The 19157-nt window shown below is 36.7% G+C and overlaps 1 protein-coding gene across 1 annotated transcript; it reads right to left on the bottom strand.

Annotated features, from left to right (window-relative positions):
* Positions 1 to 16340: 16340 nt before the first annotated feature.
* Cbr-gpa-6 lies at positions 16341 to 18567 on the bottom strand (the record flags this gene model as incomplete). Its single annotated transcript, XM_045240384.1, has 9 exons — positions 16341 to 16406; positions 16452 to 16573; positions 17045 to 17198; positions 17537 to 17666; positions 17716 to 17843; positions 17891 to 18058; positions 18106 to 18244; positions 18329 to 18465; positions 18514 to 18567. The coding sequence occupies 9 exons, from the start codon at positions 18565 to 18567 to the stop codon at positions 16341 to 16343; spliced, it is 1098 nt and encodes a 365-aa protein (XP_045092890.1).
* Positions 18568 to 19157: the final 590 nt, after the last annotated feature.

The following is a 19157-nucleotide window of genomic DNA, read 5'->3' as shown; positions in this document are numbered from 1 at the left end:
GGTCTATTGGTGGGACAAGAAAGAATGGGAGAGGAATAAATAGAAGAAGAAGATGCAATGAAGTCTTGGAGCTGACTGACTTCAGCGGTTTTGATAGGTGTTTTAGTGGCGAAGGAGGTCCTCTCTCGCTTTTTTTTTGTTCTAGATGGGGCTATATTCCGTGTTCACGAGCAGAGTGGAACGACTGAATAGCGTTAGTTCTTTCACTTAAACAAGTGGTATAGTTAATTGCACTGAAAGTGTTTTGAGTCGTACTAAAAATCTATGGGGAGAAACGGAATGCAAGAATCGAGAACTTTCAGAAATACTGGGAAATGGGAATTAATGGGAAAAACTAAAAACAGGGGAAACAGTATCTTTGAACAAAAATTTTAAATGCCCAAAAATACAGAGTACCAAGATGAAACCTAACAAGGGAATCGCAACGTCGCGTAAAATATAGCCTAAATACAATCTTCTGCAAATTTTAGAACCCGCTCGCCAGTTTCAGCAGAGGTATAAAAATTTTAGTACCGAAATACGCTTTTTTTCAGTTGAAAATAACGATTTTCAAAAGTGATTTTCTCAATTCTTAGGACGTTTCGGAGCATAAAATTTGTTATATTAATCTTAGATTTGTGAGAAATTTCATATTTGAGACAATTTCTCAAAAAAAGTGTTTTATTTTCAATTTGTTCCGCAATTTTTCACATTTATTCGAAAATTGAAATTTTGAATTTTTTGAGAAAATGTCGGAAATATAAAATTTTTAACATTTTTAAGTGTAACAGAACAAATCCCACGTTCTAAAACATTCTAGAACTTGAGAAAATCACTGAAAACGGGATTTCTAGTACCGAAACTGATATTACAGAAGTGTCTAGAAAGGATATTTTTGACATAGCCTGAAATTATGAAGAAAATCTGGGTTCACGATGTGTTGAAGTTCCGTTGTAAGGACAGAAAACAATAATCGAAATCCTCAAATAAAGCCGAAGATCTTAAGTAATATCTTAATACTCAAATCCATTCAAAACCAAAAAGCTACTCCACAACGAGTTCTCGAAAATTTCACCCAAAAATTGAACATTTTGACGAGTGTCTATCAAAATATTAGTGGGACTTCCCACTCTCCCACTCTCTTCGCTCTCTATTTTATTGAGATTTTGTCCCGTTTTTCTTCACTCCGTTTTTTTTTCTTCTTTGTTTCTTCCATTTTTCTTCCATTTTCTTTTGTTCTCAACGGAACTGAATGGAAGCTCAGAGAGCTCCAACTTTCATCAGATCCGGCGACTGACGCACCCGTCGCCGGGACGGGTGAAAGATTAGAAAACAGCAGCAACAAGATAACAGAAAATACGTCAGGATGAATGGGATAGAAAGTGGGAAGAAAAAAAGAAGGAAGCAGTTTGTGTACTTTTTATAACACCTTTTAGTGAGAAGGAGTAAGAAGAGATGTGAAGGAAAAACCTCGAGGTGTCAGTTTTCATAAGTTTGGCTGCAGTAAGAAGGAGCTGCAAAAATACTCTGACAAGTTTATGGTACTCTCTCAAAGTTCCAAAGCTCAATAAATCCATAAAAGAGAGCTTGTTGCTTAATAGTCCTTGTCCTCTTCCTCTTCTTCCCTAACTTTGTCCTGTGGGTCCTTGAGAAACAATTCATCATGCTATTGTGGGGTCCGTTGGAATGCAATGTAGGTCGCATATCTCCTTTGGGAATGAAGATCATTCCACAGCCAATATGCGTGTCGTCTTGAGTTTTTCGGGCAAGGAGAGGACTTCAGTAGGACGAAGACATAAGAAGCAAATAAAAAAGGAAGAATGAAAAAGGAGGAGCAGTAAAAAAGACAAAAAAATAAAATTGTTCAACACTTTTTCTTGTTGCTCAAGCAAAAAGTGACGTACCATACTTGCCATACTTTTTTGCGCATTTTTCATTTTTTCTTCTCTCTCTTTTCTTTATACTAGCGGCTCAGTTTTCGGAAAACGGAGAAGTTCTGACTAATGGGGACGGACTACAAATCCAGAAAATACTGTTAGAGTACAAGTTTTCCGCTGAAAACCTAATCCGATTAGCTTAAAACACAGAAATTGGAGGAATGAGAAAACGAAATCGAATGAAAAAGGAGAGAAGCATGTAATCGGAGACAAGACGAGTTGGAAGGGAAAGTTCTGAGACATTGCTCTTGGGTGAGTAAGCGGCAACTGGAGAGTCCCCTTTTCTGCTTGTTATGTGTGCCAAAACAGGAAGTATCATTATCCTCGGCTCTTGAGTATCTTTTGATTGGTGAGTTGTTGCTATTGGTAGTGGTTTTGGTGCCCCGTATTTTTTTCTCCTGGAAATGTTGAAAAATAGGAACAGAGGTTCTGCAAAGCTGTGAGAGAAGGATTCGTATTTCAGGATTTTCAGAAAAGTGGAACATTTTTTCAAAATCCAAAACATTTGGGCATGTTACGGAACCATTTGCACTGAAAACGCGAAAAAAACGTTGTTTTTCAGAAATCGGCTAATAGGTGAAAAACTAGGAATTTTCAAAAAATTCTGTGAACGCAAAACTTTTTTTACAATCTAGGTATGCTTTACCCTTTCTAAAATTTCCAAAGTGATCCTAACTTCCACAGCTGGCCTTCAGACTTCTGAAAATGGTCTGAATGAGCGAAAATCAACAGAATAAAACGTTTTTGCTTATCTCTTGGACTGGTACTACACATATTTTTGCCGAAACTTGAAGTAGAAATTTTACATTAATTGAATTCAAAAATAAAATCAATCACTACAACATTTATACTAATCAAACAGTGGCAAAAATGCTAGTCAAAAATTTTTATCGTCCCAAAAATCTAATTTCACTTTTTGACAAAATTTACAATTAAAAAAAAATTATGAAAATATTATGAAAATTAGGAGAAAATACTGTTTGAAATTTAAAAATTTAACTGAAAATGAGTTTCTGTTAATATTAGCAAATACAGGATAAATACTTGCACTCAAAAATAAGAATTTGAAAAATTAAGAAATACCGTAAAGACTCATAAAATGCCGGCAGGACCGTCTAATTTGAGTCTATATCTCAATTCCTAAAAAAGATATCAAAAAGTTATAAACTGAGAAAATGCTTACCATAATATTAAACACAATATTTCAGTAAAAACTTTTTGATATTTTGCGTAGGGATAAAGATAATTGAGCGCAAACTTAACAAAGTAGAGGCTCATCTATTACAGGTTTTTCGGTAGTTCTGGAGAAAAAATTCTGGGTTCCTTACTAACGTAAAATGTATTTCAAACAAATCGTACGTTTTGTCTAACGCTGACGATAACGGACGAGAGAATGGTCTTGGCACGAAACCAGAAACCTTCTGAAGCACAAATTCTCACGCATATTACACTGATGAGAAAAGCAAGCTGAGACAGAGCAGCAGGGACTGCTCACCTGCTGCTCGGCGTGCGATCGAAAAACGATAGGAAATAAGAAAGAAACGAGGTTCTGTCACTATGAAAAATGAAAAATCTGTTGAATTTCATTTCGAAAAAGCAAATGTGTGTGTGGCATTCTTTTCTGCGGTCTCTCCCTCTCTTATTCCCGGGGATTTCTCTATCTTCTAGTGGGCCCAAACCAACTTTCTCCGATTTCAAAATTCCATTTTTCATTTCTCCTCATTTCCATTTCATTCATTCACGTCATGTGTTTTATGAGTCTAACAACTAACACATTCCGGGATGAATCGAAAAAAAAGAAGTGTGAGGGTGATGTAAAGATTCATATAAACTCTGGTAGTCTACCACCACCCATTTCACAACTGACATCAAAACACAAAAGATGCAGTTCTTTATGGCTGATCTTTCTCCCAAAATTTTATTGGAATCTTAACTGGTCGTTATTTTCAATTATGAATAATTTCAAACTTAAAGTAGATGAAAAAATTAGAATCGTGATGGAAACACCAATAGCATAACTAACCAGTTTTAATCGGCCGGCAATAAAATATAAATGAACAAGAAGCAAAAAAGTGTACTGGATCACAGACAGGAACCTTTACTAAAAGCAAAATTCAGCAGATTTATGTATGAAGAAGAATGAAGCTAATTTGAAAAGTAAAAAAAAATGTTTTTTGCAAGATGAGATCTGTTTGAACTATTTTAGGCGTTTTTTTCACTGTTCACTGATTAATTACTTGTTTGAAACATACAGTAAATGTCAATAAATATACAAAAACGTTTTTTTTTACAGTTGATTTTTGGTAATTTGCAGGTCTCTGAAGCCCGACTCTCAAGTTTCCGATCACTTTCAAGTTTCTGGAAAGGGTAAAACAGATCTGGAGTGGAAACTTTCCAATCACAGAATTTTTCGAATAATCCTAGTTTTTCAGCTGTTTGCCGATTTTTGAAAGACATCTCCATATAAACCAGTTTTGTACTAAAAACGTGAAAAATCAGGTGTTTTTCATAAATTGGTGCGTAATTAAAAAACTTGTAATTTTCAAAAAACTCTGTGAATGTTTCCAATCTAGAGCTGTTTCACACTTTTCAGAACTTTCAAAGAAATCAGAAGCTCGACAATCGAACTCTAGACTCCTGAAAATGGTCAAAATAGCCAAAACTGAAAAATTCGTTTTTCTATTTTTTTTTATTGACTGGTACTGTAATTCAAGCTCCAGTTATTGACATCTTTCTAGTCACATTCCAGGCAAATCATATTTTAAATCGTTGAAAAATTCAGTAATCGGTGGTTTCATGAAAATTTATTTCATTTAACTGATGGAAGTTTGGATAAAATTAGCTTGCTTAGCTTATCCGGATCCCAGCACAGTAAAAACTTAAGGACAAATTATAATACGCGCAAATCATCAATCTTTCGAAGTAAGAAATCGCAATGAGAAAGTTTAAATGAGAATTTTTCGGACTTCCCACTGAAAAATATTCAATATTATCTCACTGACTCTAAATCAAGTCCGTCTCGCAAAGATGCGAGTGCCAGTTCTCTAAAAAAATAGATGGGAAAAAGATTTATGAAGAGAATAGATCAACGGATCAAAAAGGAGAAAGGAGAGATGAAGCCAAAAGGGCATATTTTTCCGAGCCCCGCCAGTCACGCCCCTCCTCTTTGAAGACCCCTCTGGGCATACGTTAATTTGGGAGAGTAGTGAGAAACCCTAACGATATCTGAACTATTATTTTCGAGTAGTTGGTGGTTTTTATGGTGTTTGGAATTTATGAACCATGCAGAAATGACGTCAAGCTATAATTTACTTAATTCCAAAAAGAATCTTTTTACGGTAGGATCTTAAACAAGACAACCTAGGAAATATGGTCGAAATATCGGGTTCGAAACCAAGAATTCACCTGCCTCAACGGCTGAAAAACATGGGGAATTCGAAACCTAGACATGTCATAAATCAGTCTGTGTGGGTGTTGTGGGTCTCAAGAAAGCAGTGCCCCATGGTGGGAGAGAAGACGACGACGTAGGAGTAGTTTATAAAATAAGAAAATAATCGCGCACAATGTGCGGAATGCACCAGATGCCGGATAAACAACAACCGCGGTGCTCCACCACTGTGCTCTGTCCGCTTGTCGTCTTCCGCTGCCTTTTCTTTCGACCCCAAAGAAACCTCCGTTCGGTTTTCTCGTGTTTTTTTCTCCTGGAAAATTGGTTTTTGATACTAGAATGTTATTAGAATGAAGGAAATGGGAAGGAATGGAATAATTCTTGTAGTCGTACTGTATTTCTCTATAATCTCTCTTTTAGTGAACCTTGAAGTCTGAACATATCTGTACCTACTTTAAGAAGTTTTAATAATAATCTTAAACTAGTTTAAGTTGTTTTTCAGAAGAGAGCTAAGCTATATTTTATATTTCTAGTTAAGCTGATATTTTTTAGACAGAACCTAAACTACTCGAACCTTGCCCTGAACCTGGTGAACTGCTGAAATAATATTGAAAACTTCGTCCTTTTGACAAGTGCTCAAAAATCGGACAAAGCGATTTGTTGTAGGCAAAAACGGCTCCTTCGACACCACAGCAGTAGAGCGCACAACAAAAGACACGGGCTCCACGTAACTTGATTTGAAATGAGGGGTCCTAAACTTCGTTGAACTTCTCCTCCTCGGGAGACTACTTTGCAGAAAGAAACTTGATTCATCGTATAGAAAAGTAGGAAAAAGGGCTCTAAGGAAGAGAGGAGACAAAAAATGCTAGAAATAGAAGGAAAAAAGTCAAGAAAAATGAGGGGAAAGGGACAGGAATAAGGAAAAAAACGAAGGAAAGCGGTTAAAGAAAATGGAGTGAAGCCTTGGGAAAACGAAGGCAAAAAGGTAATGGAAGTTTTCAAACTGCTCTTCCTCTTCGTTTCTTACTTTCTTAAAACGCATAAACGGTGTGAGATAGTTGGGAGAGCGGGAAGAGCAGAAACAAAGAGCGTTCACTTTTCCGGGAACGCCGTTAATGGAGTGCGCGGAAGAGGTCGACCTAAAATCGGATTGGCGTAACATAACTTAACTCGATCAAGAATGACTTGAATGCTATATGATGTGTGTGAGTTCCCATATGTGTGCTCATAGAATATGGAATGGGTTCTAAACAAAGAAAGTGGGTAGGCAAAGTTCCGAATTCGGAATCATGGAAGGAGCCTATGATGAATAAAAAGGATTTCAAAAGGAAATTATAAGCTTCAATCGTATTGTCATAACAGATATACAGTCCCGGCCAATAAGGATTACAAAAACGTATTTTTGCATTGATTTTTGACAATTTTGACTATTTTTGGGAGGGTGGACCTTGGCTGTCAATTTTCCGCTCACTCTGAAAATATTAGAGAGTGCGAAACAGATTCAGATTGAAAACGTGGAATTTATGAAGTTTTTTGAAAATTTCTAGTTTTTCAGCTATTCACCGATTGTGGAGAAACACGCCTTCATGACCTGTTTTTGTACTGAAAACGTTAAAAACAGGTGTATTTCAAAAATCGGCAAGAAGCTGAAAATTAGGAATTTTCGAAAAATTATGTGAATGCAAGATGTATGATCTAGTTCTGGTTGATACTCTTCAACGTTTTCAAAATCGTCGGAAACTTGGCAACCGAGCTCCAGATTTCTGAAAATAGTCAAAATCATCATAAAACCCCGTTTTCAATATCTTGTTGGTACTGTACATAAAACCTTAAATCTTTTAATTTTTTCAGTTCAAGTTTGGTCACAACCGATATTTTCACAATTTCACATGCAAGATCATTTAGATTTTTGAACATTACTTTTCAGAGAAAAAACGCGAGATACCGTGAAGACTCTAATATGATAGAATGCCCCACACTGTCCAATTTTGTACAAGAGCCCACAAACCTCATTTCCTGTAGAAACTATCAAAAAGTGGTCAAAAAGTGGTCAACTGATAAATATTTTATCTGTTGACAACTTTTTGATAGTTACTACAGAAAACCTGATAAATTAGCTCCAGGTTGACAGGAAGGAAGGTCATTCTGTAGAAGTGTTTTGAAAATTATTTTCTTAAAGACTGCAGTACCAAAATTGCACAATAAAGGAGGCGACAAGTTTCTAGATAGAGAGTTACTGTAGCTGAGAATTCCTAGAAATTTGAGCTTTTGCAGCAAGGCTATATAAAAATTGTTATTCAAAAATTCTAAAGATCCTAAAAAAGATTTCCAAGGACAGTGACAGGAGAAAAACACAAAAGCCCCAAAATTAGAGTACCAATACTAATAATAAGCAGAATGCAACCGTAACCAGTTTGATTCTCATTTCTCCACCAGACAGGAAACGACCCCAACAATCAAAATAGAAAAAAGAAAAAGAAGAAAACAACATTTGGTTGGTTTTCCCAACAACTCATCAATCTGTGGTTTTTCATTAGATCTTCCTTCCTTTTTTCTATCTCTTTTTTTCTGCTGCTCCTAAATACTAGCACGTTGAAGGTTGTAGTGAAAAAAAAAGAGGAAACACCTGCTTTTTTCGCGTTATCTGAGCCGTCACTCAGTTTGGCGGAACTTCTTTTCCTCTTCGAAGTGTTAAGTGGATTGAATAAAAGGGTGTGAAGATGAAGATGATGATGATGAAGGAGTCATAGGAGAAGAAGAAAATGAAAAGAGGGGTAGAAGGTCCCTAGCACTAGGTTAGTTATTCCAATAAAAGCAGTGATTTATGAGATTTCCTCGGTGCCCTGCTCCAGAGTCTCGACTCGATTCGCAGGGAGAGTAAGGCGGACCTTCTTCTCCTTACCGCAAGCAATTTTCGTAAAAAAGTTGAAAGCGCTCATAAAATGAATAGACGGGGTGTGAAGACGAAGGGTTCTCGCGCCCCGTATTTGGAGAAACCGCGAAAAAAGTCTCGGAGAGATAAATAACCACTTTACTAACCACTTTGCTCACGCTCCTCTGCGCTTTTTTATTCCGTTTTCTTCCTTCTCTTCCTCCCCCTTCTCTTCTTCACACGTACCCACAACACAAAAGAATTTTCGCAATTTTGAAGATAAAGAGCTCTGATATATCCTCAAAAACAAAAGAGAAGGGAGCCTTTTTTCCTTAGGTCTTGTTATGGTTGGATGAGAATTCGGTGAAACTTTTTTGTTATTTTTTCTATCTCTCGCGGATCTGCATGGGAGTAGTAGTCGCGAGAGATAAAAAACTGAAATAAAAACTGGACGTGGAAATGATAGAATTGGAAATTTCGGAATTTCTAAGCAAGCGAATTTCTAAGCAAGCGAAGTACACTTTTCTTTTTTTCAGAGAAGTGTTACGTAGGCACTTGTCTTTTTGAAGTATCGTAACGTCAGAATATCAGAAATTCAGAAGCGTTGAACAGAATAGATAATCATGTCATGGAAACTTCAAAATTAATGTATAAGACATAAAAAAAGGCCCATACTCAGCCACCCACAAGACTCGAAGAAAAGTTTTCTCAAAAAAAGAAACATATCCCTAGAATATTTAAATATGTCATCTACTCATATCCCCCTCGCAAAAAAGTGCAACAAGCCGGAATGGACTGGTTGTGTAGGAAAACGAGTTCAAAATAAGGACAGAAGGTCGGCGAGCCCCCCCCCCCCCCCCAATTGCTTGAGAGGAGCGAGAAAGGATGTGGAAGGACTGGCGGCTCAGCCTTCACCCTTTGCCGGCTCAGACGGCGACGCACACCCTAGAATTTGCATTTTGAACGAAGAAAAGACCCCAGTTTCGCCTGGTGACTGATTGGTAGGACGTATTCAACGGAAAGAACCCCCAAGAAAAGGGTCTCGGGGTTTGATGTGATTTCATTGTGCTAGATGAGAAAAGAGCGGTAGAGTTCTAAAGTCAGTTTAGGAAAATAGGATTTTGGGAATGAGGAGATGGATTACTGACGGTTTTAGAATTTTAATTGGAAGAATCGTATAGTGTGGGCCGTGTTGATGAGAGTGCTTAGATTGAAAAAGGAAGAGCTTAAATTGAAGAAACGATTGATGATTTTTGTCAGACAACTGTCAATGGAATTTCAAAATACTGTAGTAATAAGACTGGAAAAGACCACAAGGTTTAACTGATATAAGTGTGAATAAAGACAACTAAAACATTCCGTTCGAAAAATTACCGTATTTCCTTTGATAGAAGCTCACCAAAACTCTCAATCAATTTTGAGCTCAGTAATCTCGATTCCTGTTAGAGATATCAAAAATTTGTTAATAGATAAATTATTCATCACAATATCACCAATATTTTCTTTAATTGACAAAACTTTGATATCTTTTACAGGAATCGAGATAATTGATCTCAACATTGACGGTTTGAGTGGGCTTATATTAGAAAGAATACGGTTAGGCTGTTCAGAAATGAAAATCTCATTCATTTCACTTTCGAAGAGATTTGAAATTGAAAAAAAAACTTTCAAGAGCGATCACTATAGTTCCAGACTGTAGTTCTTTTTTATCAGTTATACTTTTTTTTTCATTATGAACTATCAATTTTTGAAGTTAGACCGAACTGGAATTTTTTGAAAAATCATCTTAGTAAATTGGACTTAATTTTGTAGAATTTTCCGATTACTACCGTAAGTTTTGGATTATGCATTTTTTAAATTGAATGTTCATTTCTAAAGAAACCGTTGAACTTATTATACAAAACCTATAATTTTTTAATGAGTAATTTACTCAAATTTCTTAGAACTAGATCTGTTTTTGGGATTTCAAATTACAGTACCGACTTTCACTAAAATTCAAATAATTACAGTATTCGGAGCTATGGTAAAATGAATTCTGCCAACTACAGTTTTCAAACTGAAAAAAAAACTTGTTGATAAAAATTCCTCAGAAATACTGTTCGCTACTCTTAATCAATATATACACAATTCACAAAAAACTTCTTTAAAAAATGGTGTTTTTTGTCGACCCCCAAAGAAGATCAGGTGGAATTTCGTCTGAGACTTTCCCCAAGAGAACCCAGAATTCTCAAGTATGTCTCGTCTGAAGATTTTGAAAAATTGAAAATTCTCGAGTCTTCAAAAAAACTGAACTCTTTCTTTTTCCACCGAAAGTTTTCATGCTTGACTGCGTTTTCTTCCTTGGAACATCCAAGGAAAACTCGCTCAAGTTTTCAAACCTAAGCTCACGAGTACGATACTCAGAACAAGCAAGTGAATAAAAATCATATAGACTACGAAAATTTCTGAAATACCCATTGCATTTTGAAAAATTAATTGTCAAAAGTTTTCCAAACGTCTTTCACATTTTTCGGAGTCCTTCACTTCGTCGTGTTTCTTCTTTGCTCGTCGCACCACAATAGACGAGAAGCGGATTCAGTTATCGAAAAGTGTCCCCAAGGGGCGAATTGACGAGATGCTCTCTCTTGCGGCAAAGACTACATAGAGCCTAGCTACTTTGTAGAAGAAGGGCCAAAAATTTTTGAAGACAACCGACCCACGATGCGCTACTAGTGGTGATGGTCTTCAAGTTTGGTAGAAAATATTGATATGTCAGGCTTCAAATATTCAAAAGACCAGTTGTTTTGTGATTCTAGAATATCTCTGGGACACACATCCGCACTCACTTGAATGTTCTTAAAAATTGAGAAAAAACATGAAGGACATACTTTTTTGAATAAACAACATATTCAGGATACCGTGAACAGTATAAAACAGAATGTCTTCTGAAAAACCGTTAACTTTGAGCCCATATATCTCGTTTTCTGTGAAAGAAATAGAAAAGTGGTCAACTGACAAAATTATCATCATTTTATCAAAAATAATTTGTCAGTTGACAGTTTTTGATATCTATCAAACGAGCCTAGATACGGTACCGATCAATAAGATTTACAAAAAGGTATTTTCCAGTTTATTTTCGGTGTTTAGACCATTTTCAGAAGTCTAGAACTTAGCTGTCAAGTTCTTGATCGCTTTGAAAATTGTGGAAGATGTGAAACCGACCTAGATTAAAAATTTTGGATTAATGAAACTTTTCGGAAATTCTTAGTTTCCCAGCTACTTGGAAATTCCTGAAGCGCAACTGTTTTTTCACATTTTCATTACAAAAACGTCCCAAATGGTGTTTTCAAGAAATCGGTAAATAGCTGAAAAACTAGGAATTTTCAAAATTTTCTGTGAATATTAAGGTTTGAATCTAGGTCAGCGTCAAACTTTCCAAAGTTTTCAAAGGATACTTGACCATCGAGTTCCAGACGTTTGAAAATGGTAAAAATCAACTGGAAAATGCGTTTTTGTATATCTTATCCTGCTTGAAAATTTCCAACTCAAAAATTCCTTTCAGCACTTTTTTGGGTTTTCTCAAAAGTATTAAAAACGCATTAATCTACTGTAATCTCTGAGAACACAGGGAAAAATGAAAAGTCGACTTGTCCTTCTTCTGAGCTTTGGAATCGAAGGAAAGAAGAGAGGGTAGATGAGAAACGACATGGGACACCCCTGTGTGTGCTCGAAGTTGAAATGTGATCTTTTGTGACATAGTACGTCAGATTATCAAGATTCTACGGGACGAAAAATGTGGGAATTCACAGAAAACTGAAAAATATTGTGGGGGACGAGATGGAGATGGATGTGAAAAAGATGATTCGTCAAATTCCTTTTCAGGAATACGAAGCAGAAGGAATACGAAGAGTAGAGAGAGGAGGTGAAATTCAAATTTAAAATTCAAAATTTCGATGTACTATATTTGTCCGTTGTCCGTGTCTTTCGATGTGCATAGAATAAGAATAATTCATTGAAAATGATTCGAGCAGGAATTCGAGAAAATTTAAAAATGAATGAGTGGCAGGGATCTCAAAAATGGATCTCAAAAAGCGGAACCAAATAAAGTGACCGTCGTGGTGCTTTTCGAAAAACGAAAAACGAAAAAAAAAAGAAGAGAGAGCATTATTTGAGTATGCATTGAAACACATTTTAACGTCCTCTGATAAATGGCTTGCTTGGAATGCCTACATGGAATGGCCATTCCGAAGATACATTTTCAACCGACACGACAGACCAGTACCACCAGCACCACCACCACCATGTCCCAAAAACCGAAAAGGGAAGAAGAATGGAAAAAATGAGACGCCAACGAAGGGAAGGGAGAGAAGGAACAAAACGTCTGGACAGGGAGGAGTCCGGTGGATGGATGGGTGGGGAAAGGACTACTACTGAGATGGCTACTCTTGACTTGTCACTCAGTCAAAAGGCGGTAGAGTTGTGGGAGTGTGTGTGCCTCTCTTTTCACATTCTTTTTGAGACGCGCACAGTGAAAAAAAGAAGGGCTAGAATAGAAAAAGAAGAAGAAGAAGAGTCGAAGAAGGGCGAATTGAGGAGGACGAGTTTTGGGACCACCTCGTTCACTCATATTGAAACATTCCATCAACTTGAAAAGTTCTGTAACGCTTCACCGCGTCGTAGCACTGGCGCTCTTTTTCGTTCCCACTTTCATCTGAACCGAAAATTTTTGGGACAAACTGAATGCAGAATGTGAGGATTTGAATGGGATAGACCGATTATGAATAGACTGAAGAGTTGATGAATTTGTTGAGTAGATCACACAAAGGTCAAATAGAGAGAATTGGAGAGAGAGAGAGAGAGATAAATATAGTGAAAAGAAGTAGGATTATGAAGAAAATGACAAGGAAAATTAAAAATCAGGAATTTTAAGATTATCTTTCATCCAAGTTTCACAAATCACTTCACAACACAACAGTTATTTGAGCATTCCGGTTTTTCCTTTAATTTTATTAAAGTTTTGTACTGGCCGTACTTCCGCTATACCTGTATTGAAAACCCAGCTTTTTCCACCCTTAAAGTTTATACTACGGGGAACAAAGCTTAGGGTACTAAAACCGTAGTTTGGGTGTGCAAAATTCGCCTTTTTCAAATATTTTGCACTTCCGAATTATGGATTTTGTAACCCTTAGTCGCTTTGTACCTCAATGACCCCAAAATTTTCGTACCTTCTTAATTATGTTTTATATTAACTGCAATTGCTCGGAGCCTTATTTGATTGCCGTAACTGCGTGAAAAAAAAATCGATTCCTCCAAAAAATACCAAATGTTAACTTACAAATATTTACATAATATCACCAACGTTGACAAATTCTTGATATCACCCATGGGAATCGAGATAATTATGCTCAAAGTGCACGTACTGGGTGTGCTTCTATTAGAGCAGCTTACAGTGAGACTATTTTTCTGCATAGGAAACTATTGTTTAATTGGCCTTGAAGAGAATGGTTCTCTACTGGCTATCCAAAATAAAAATCAAGAAAACATATCCCAAAATATTATAATTATTCTCATTATCAGCTTTGGAACGTTTAATACTTCCATGAGAAATTCAGACAATTCAAGTTAAAGCGTCGGCCTATCCGTTGAAAGGTGAGATTGAGGTCTTATATCTCTCTGAAAACATATGAAAATTTTTAATTCCATATTTATCAAATTATTACCTGAAGATGGTCATTCTTGACAACAAATTATCGCTTAAGGGAAAGCAAAAAATTCTAAACTGATTTTGACTCTAATTCTAAAACCATATTGCTTGAAACCCTCAATAACTCAACCTTCATTCATTTCTTATGCCTTCATGAAAAGAACTAACCTGAACTTTTAGGCGTATCCCAATCAGCTGGAACCTGAAGCTTGAGAGGAGTTGATTCGGATAAACAATGTGGAAGAGGATCTTGAAAGAATAGAGCTCCTTATAAGAAAAAAAAGGCGGTACCAATGCTGCAAAAAAAGATGCGCCGCCTACCTCCTCCCCACCATTCAATTACAGTATACCTTTCCCCCGTCATTCATTCTGCGAAGAGAGAGTCCGGATTCATTTCTCTAAATCTGACACTTAACGGACTTCACGACAATAAATCAAGCTTCTAACGCCTCGATATCCGCCTTCACCCAAACCACCGAGCCCCAACAAAACGTGCGACTTTACGTTACGGTGAAGAGGAAGAGAGAAATGAAAACTCGAGAGGAGAGGAGCCAAAAAAGAAGTATTTTTTTCTTGAGAGCGGTCCGTCCATTTTTTTCCGGAACAAGACGAGTCCCTTTCTCAAAGCAAGCCCAATTATTTCGTCAGTGAGTCCTGTTATAAAATGAAATTGTTGGGTACGGACGGAACTCTTCGTTTCTTTTTTCCGGTTTTAGCCCGGATCTCTTAAAAAACACTGAATACAATGACGTGAGCTTTTTATATATTCCATTTAGAAGATAAAATGTCTAGATGACCCTAAACGAAAAATGGCATACTGGTACGGGCCATAAATCTTCAATAACAAGGACTCACCAATTTGGCTAAAAGAACGAAGGTGCGGAATTTTTATGTGTATCTCTATAAAATATAGGAAGGGTTTATCGATATTGGATTTCTTGCATGGACTATGAATTTTAGTGTTTTCTTAAAAGCAATTAGTTTCTCTCACCATCGTCACAGACAAAACAGAAATTATTGGAAACTCAAAAATTTTAATAATTGGACAAATGATAGAATACATAAACATCTTATAAAAATCATTATACCCCTAGAGATATGATAAAACAGTGAGTACTACAAGATGATAATTTTTTCAAAACTTTTTGTGGCCTATGAGCAAAGTAAACAAACCATAAAGGGCTTTGCCGGTTTTGCGGTCAGTGTCTTAATCATGAACAAGATACAATTTGCTATATTGTATAGAACTCGCTGAGTTATCATGTCTAGTTTAGTCGGTCGAAACATATTGAGATTGAAAGAAACTCTGGTAGAGCTGGAGCTTGCTTTGGATCCGTTCTCTAGAAAAAGCGTTTCCTAGGAAAATTGTTCATATAAGGTACTGTAACTAATTTGATAGAATGACGCAGTCAGTGTCAACTTCATGTCAATTAATCTTAGTTACTGAATATAAGAAAAACATTTTACTATATGACTACTCTTTGATATCTTGTACAGAAATTGAGAAAAATTGGCTCAAAACTAACGGTAAGGGAGAAGCCCTTCTTCAGGAGTGTTCACGTTATCAATTATTTTCAAAAGTTTATTGCATCAAAGGTTATTATTAGCCCGTATAGTTCTGAAAATTTCCTGCGAATTTGGGAAAATATACTGCTTTAAAACATAAACTTTCGCTAAATCCTGTGAGAATTATAGTTGTGAAGCGCCAGACAGATAACCTTTTTTGCCTTGTTCGCTCTTTGAACGATAAAGTATGATTTTTTCCTGCTCATTCATACATCGAAACAAGCCTGATCATTAGCATATGCTCATACAGTCATGCTTTTCTTGAAAATTACAGTCATACTTCCCTTGAAAAAAACTTTTTAGCTGAAAAAAATTAAGAATGAAATTTACCATGCAAGGTTTACTTTTCTTATTCCGGATCTTTTCTAGAAACTAGTCGCATACTCTTCCCATTGTCACCTTGTGACAAGATCCGTTATAAACGTATAATTCAAGTAGTTTCTTGAAAATTTTGACAAGGGACAAAAGAAAGTGCAAATTTATTCAGTACAAACGGAACAGCTCACGGATGTTCTTTTTGTTTGTGGGAGAAAACGGGAACAGAAGGAGCTCGTGATGGACAAAATAATTATACGGCCAGAAAAAAAGAAAACCGGGAGAAGACTAGCAGGGATGAAGCTACGGGGAGAGATGGATTTTTTTGGTTTTTCATACATTGTACGAAAGAGATGACATTGTCTGTTTCTTTGAGAAGGCCCGGAAGTGCCTCTTTTTGAAACAATAAAATTACAAAATAAAGTTTGCGAACGAAAACAGTGAAGGAGAAGAACTAATTCGATAGAACAAGATTGATGACAGACACATAATGGACCACAGGGGAAAGGGATAGAATATGACAAATAGATGAGATGAGTTTTAACTCAAAGCGATGAGATTATCTTTTTTAGAAATGCGAGAGCATCTTAGAAGGCATAATCACTCGTGCAATCCTGCAGAGCGGAGATTCTCGTTGACAATGTGAGCGACCGCGGAGCCGAAGACCTGGAAATTGGGTTCTGATTTTGAGCGATCTTTCTAAGTTCTCACCAAATCAATATTTCCAGTATCCGTTGCAGTCGTCTCAAAAACAAAAAACTTGTGGCGATCCGTGATGCATCGACGAAACAACTTTTTTATAAAATCGCGAGCACTCTCCTCCGAGTTATCACCTTAAAATTTATATTATATCCAATACAGGTAAACGAGATACACAAAATCATGTTTTACAGTTGATTTTTGGGCATTTTAAGTCTAGGATTTTAAGCCAGGCTGTCAAGTTTTCGACCACTTCGAAAATTATGGAGGGTGATAAATAGACCTAGATTGAGGACTTTACCTTCACAAAATTTCTTCACAATTTCAAGTTTTTCAGCTATTTCCCAATTTTTGATACACGCCTTAGACATGTTTTGTACTGAAAACGGGCTGAAAAAGCTCTCTTTCAGAAAACGGCACGTAGCTGAAAATAGGAAAATTAAAAAAATTATACGAATTTAAAGTTTTCAATCTAGGTCTCTTTTACATACTCCAAAATTTTCAAACAGATCGGAAACTTGACATCCGAGCTTCAGATTTCTGTAAATCTTCAAAATTAACTGAAAAAAAACATGTGATTTTCATTATTTCCAATAAAAACTCACCATCGTAACTTTTGAAGCTTCTTCGAAGCGGAGATGTTTTTAGCTTCTCAACAAATACATCATACTTGTTGAGAAACAAGACGATGGATGCATGACGGAACAAGTCACAGTGAACGATGGTTTTAAAAATCTCGTAGCTTTGTTTCATGCGATTCTGGAAAATGAAATTGTAGTGGGCATATTTCAGTGACGTACTGAACTGGAATTTTTGGAAATTTCCGGAATGTCAAAAATTCCGTCCTGAGAGCTTCGGAATTTCAGAATTTTGGTTCCATTTTCAACCACAAAAAAATCGAAAAAAGTAATATCAACTCGCGTGCGCTTTCGACATATAAATTCTGATTCCGAAAAAAGTTCAGGAAAAATTGCGATCGGAATGTGATTCCGAAAAAAAAAGCATTTTTTTTCAAATTCACTCTTGTCGGAATTTTCGGTTTTCCGAGTATCGTTCCGAACAACCCTAACCTAAGCCTATTTCACTGCGCGACTCACGTATTTGTGATCCTCTGGGTCCAATTGATCGTAGTCGCTCATCGAGACAATGAAGAGAATCATATCAACGTTGTCAAAGCAGTGAATCCATTTGCGACGCTCACTTCGTTGTCCTCCAACATCCACCATTCTGAAATGTTTCTCTTATACATATTTCTCAGTTATGACCAAAAACGAACTTGAAATCCATTTTCTTATGATTGAACGCTATTTCGTTGATTCCGGTGGTTGAAATACGGCAGTGAACAATATCCTGAATAGTTGGGACGTAGTTGTCCTCGGTGAGACGGACAATGTTGTCCATGAAGCTGAAAATGAAAGTTCTGATCCCAATTAGTTTCTAAATGCTCACTATTTTGCGCTATCCAAAAGAGCAAATCTGAAGCGGCGAGTCTCATAACACATTTGCATGCTGGAGCTTTGCCAAACACGATCCATACATCTTCCAATGACAACTGGGATGACGAGCCCTTCGGGATCGCGAAGCTTCTTTTTGAAGCCTTCAAATCTATCGACATCCTCCTGAATATTTATGAAATGTTAGCTGAAAAGGACGAAATGTGAAAAACCTGAACAGTGATGTCATGTAAAATTCCGAAAGCCGAACACGCCTCCACAAGTTGTGTGAGTGCCTCCATGCAGTTTGAGTGGATGATTGAGAGATACTCAAGAGCATCTTCTTTGGCATAGCCGTCGAGATGGAGAACTCTGGAATTAGTTGGTTATAAAAGTTTGGAAAAACAGTAGTTGATTTCCCATGTGTCTCTTAAACTCTTTTTGTGATTATTATACCTCATCTGCCGAAAAATCGTGCTCTTCCCGCTTTCCGCTGTCCCCAATAAGAGAATTTTGAACCGGTTCAAGTCATCTGTGTGATCCTTTGACAGTGCTCGATCAATAGCTCGTGATTTTGAGCTGTTCGCGCGCTCCTAAAAATTTCTCCATTATATGAAGTTTACCTAATACGAAAATCAAACCTCTGGCGATAGACGCGCTCCCCGTAAGCTCAAGCCACCTGCTCCCGCACCCATCTCAAATCAGCATTGAGAAAAAAAAGAGCACACCTGAAAAAAGTGATTGGCAAATTGTGATAATTGTTATGAAAAGAAAGAGAAAAAAAACGAAAACAAAACACGAGAATCAGAGTTGAAGGGGCGGGGGAGCAGGAAAGAGGAGGAAAGAAATAGTTTTCGAAAAAAAAAAGAAATATAAAATCAGAATACTATGAAAAATTGTACAAAGATTATGATCAGATATCACGAATACTATAAGAAAACATGACGACGCGATTATTTGTAATAGCAAACACATGACACTATCGTGAAACTAGAATTTTTGAGGGATAAATAAAAGGAAATGAGTACAGAGAACGGATTTTGATTTTGAGATGGGAATGAAATGAAATGAAGACTCAAGTGGCAAACTGAGGAATATTAGTTGAAAGGTAGAAGTTTAAAAAGATTGCTCTTCGAAGGACGAAGAATGACCAAGAATGGTCGCCCTTAGGCGCCCTTCCGCAGTTTTTGCTGAAAGATAGGCAGATCTCGGAACTTTTGCAAACCGGACGTTCTTATCTTGCAAATTTAGATATAAGGCCTACGTTGGGAACTGATATAGGAAT

Source organism: Caenorhabditis briggsae, assembly GCF_000004555.2.
Source record: "Caenorhabditis briggsae complete genome, chrX, whole genome shotgun sequence".
Lineage (NCBI taxonomy): Eukaryota > Metazoa > Nematoda > Chromadorea > Rhabditida > Rhabditidae > Caenorhabditis > Caenorhabditis briggsae.
Note: the sequence above shows the minus strand (reverse complement) of the source record. Positions and strands in the feature narration are given on the sequence as shown.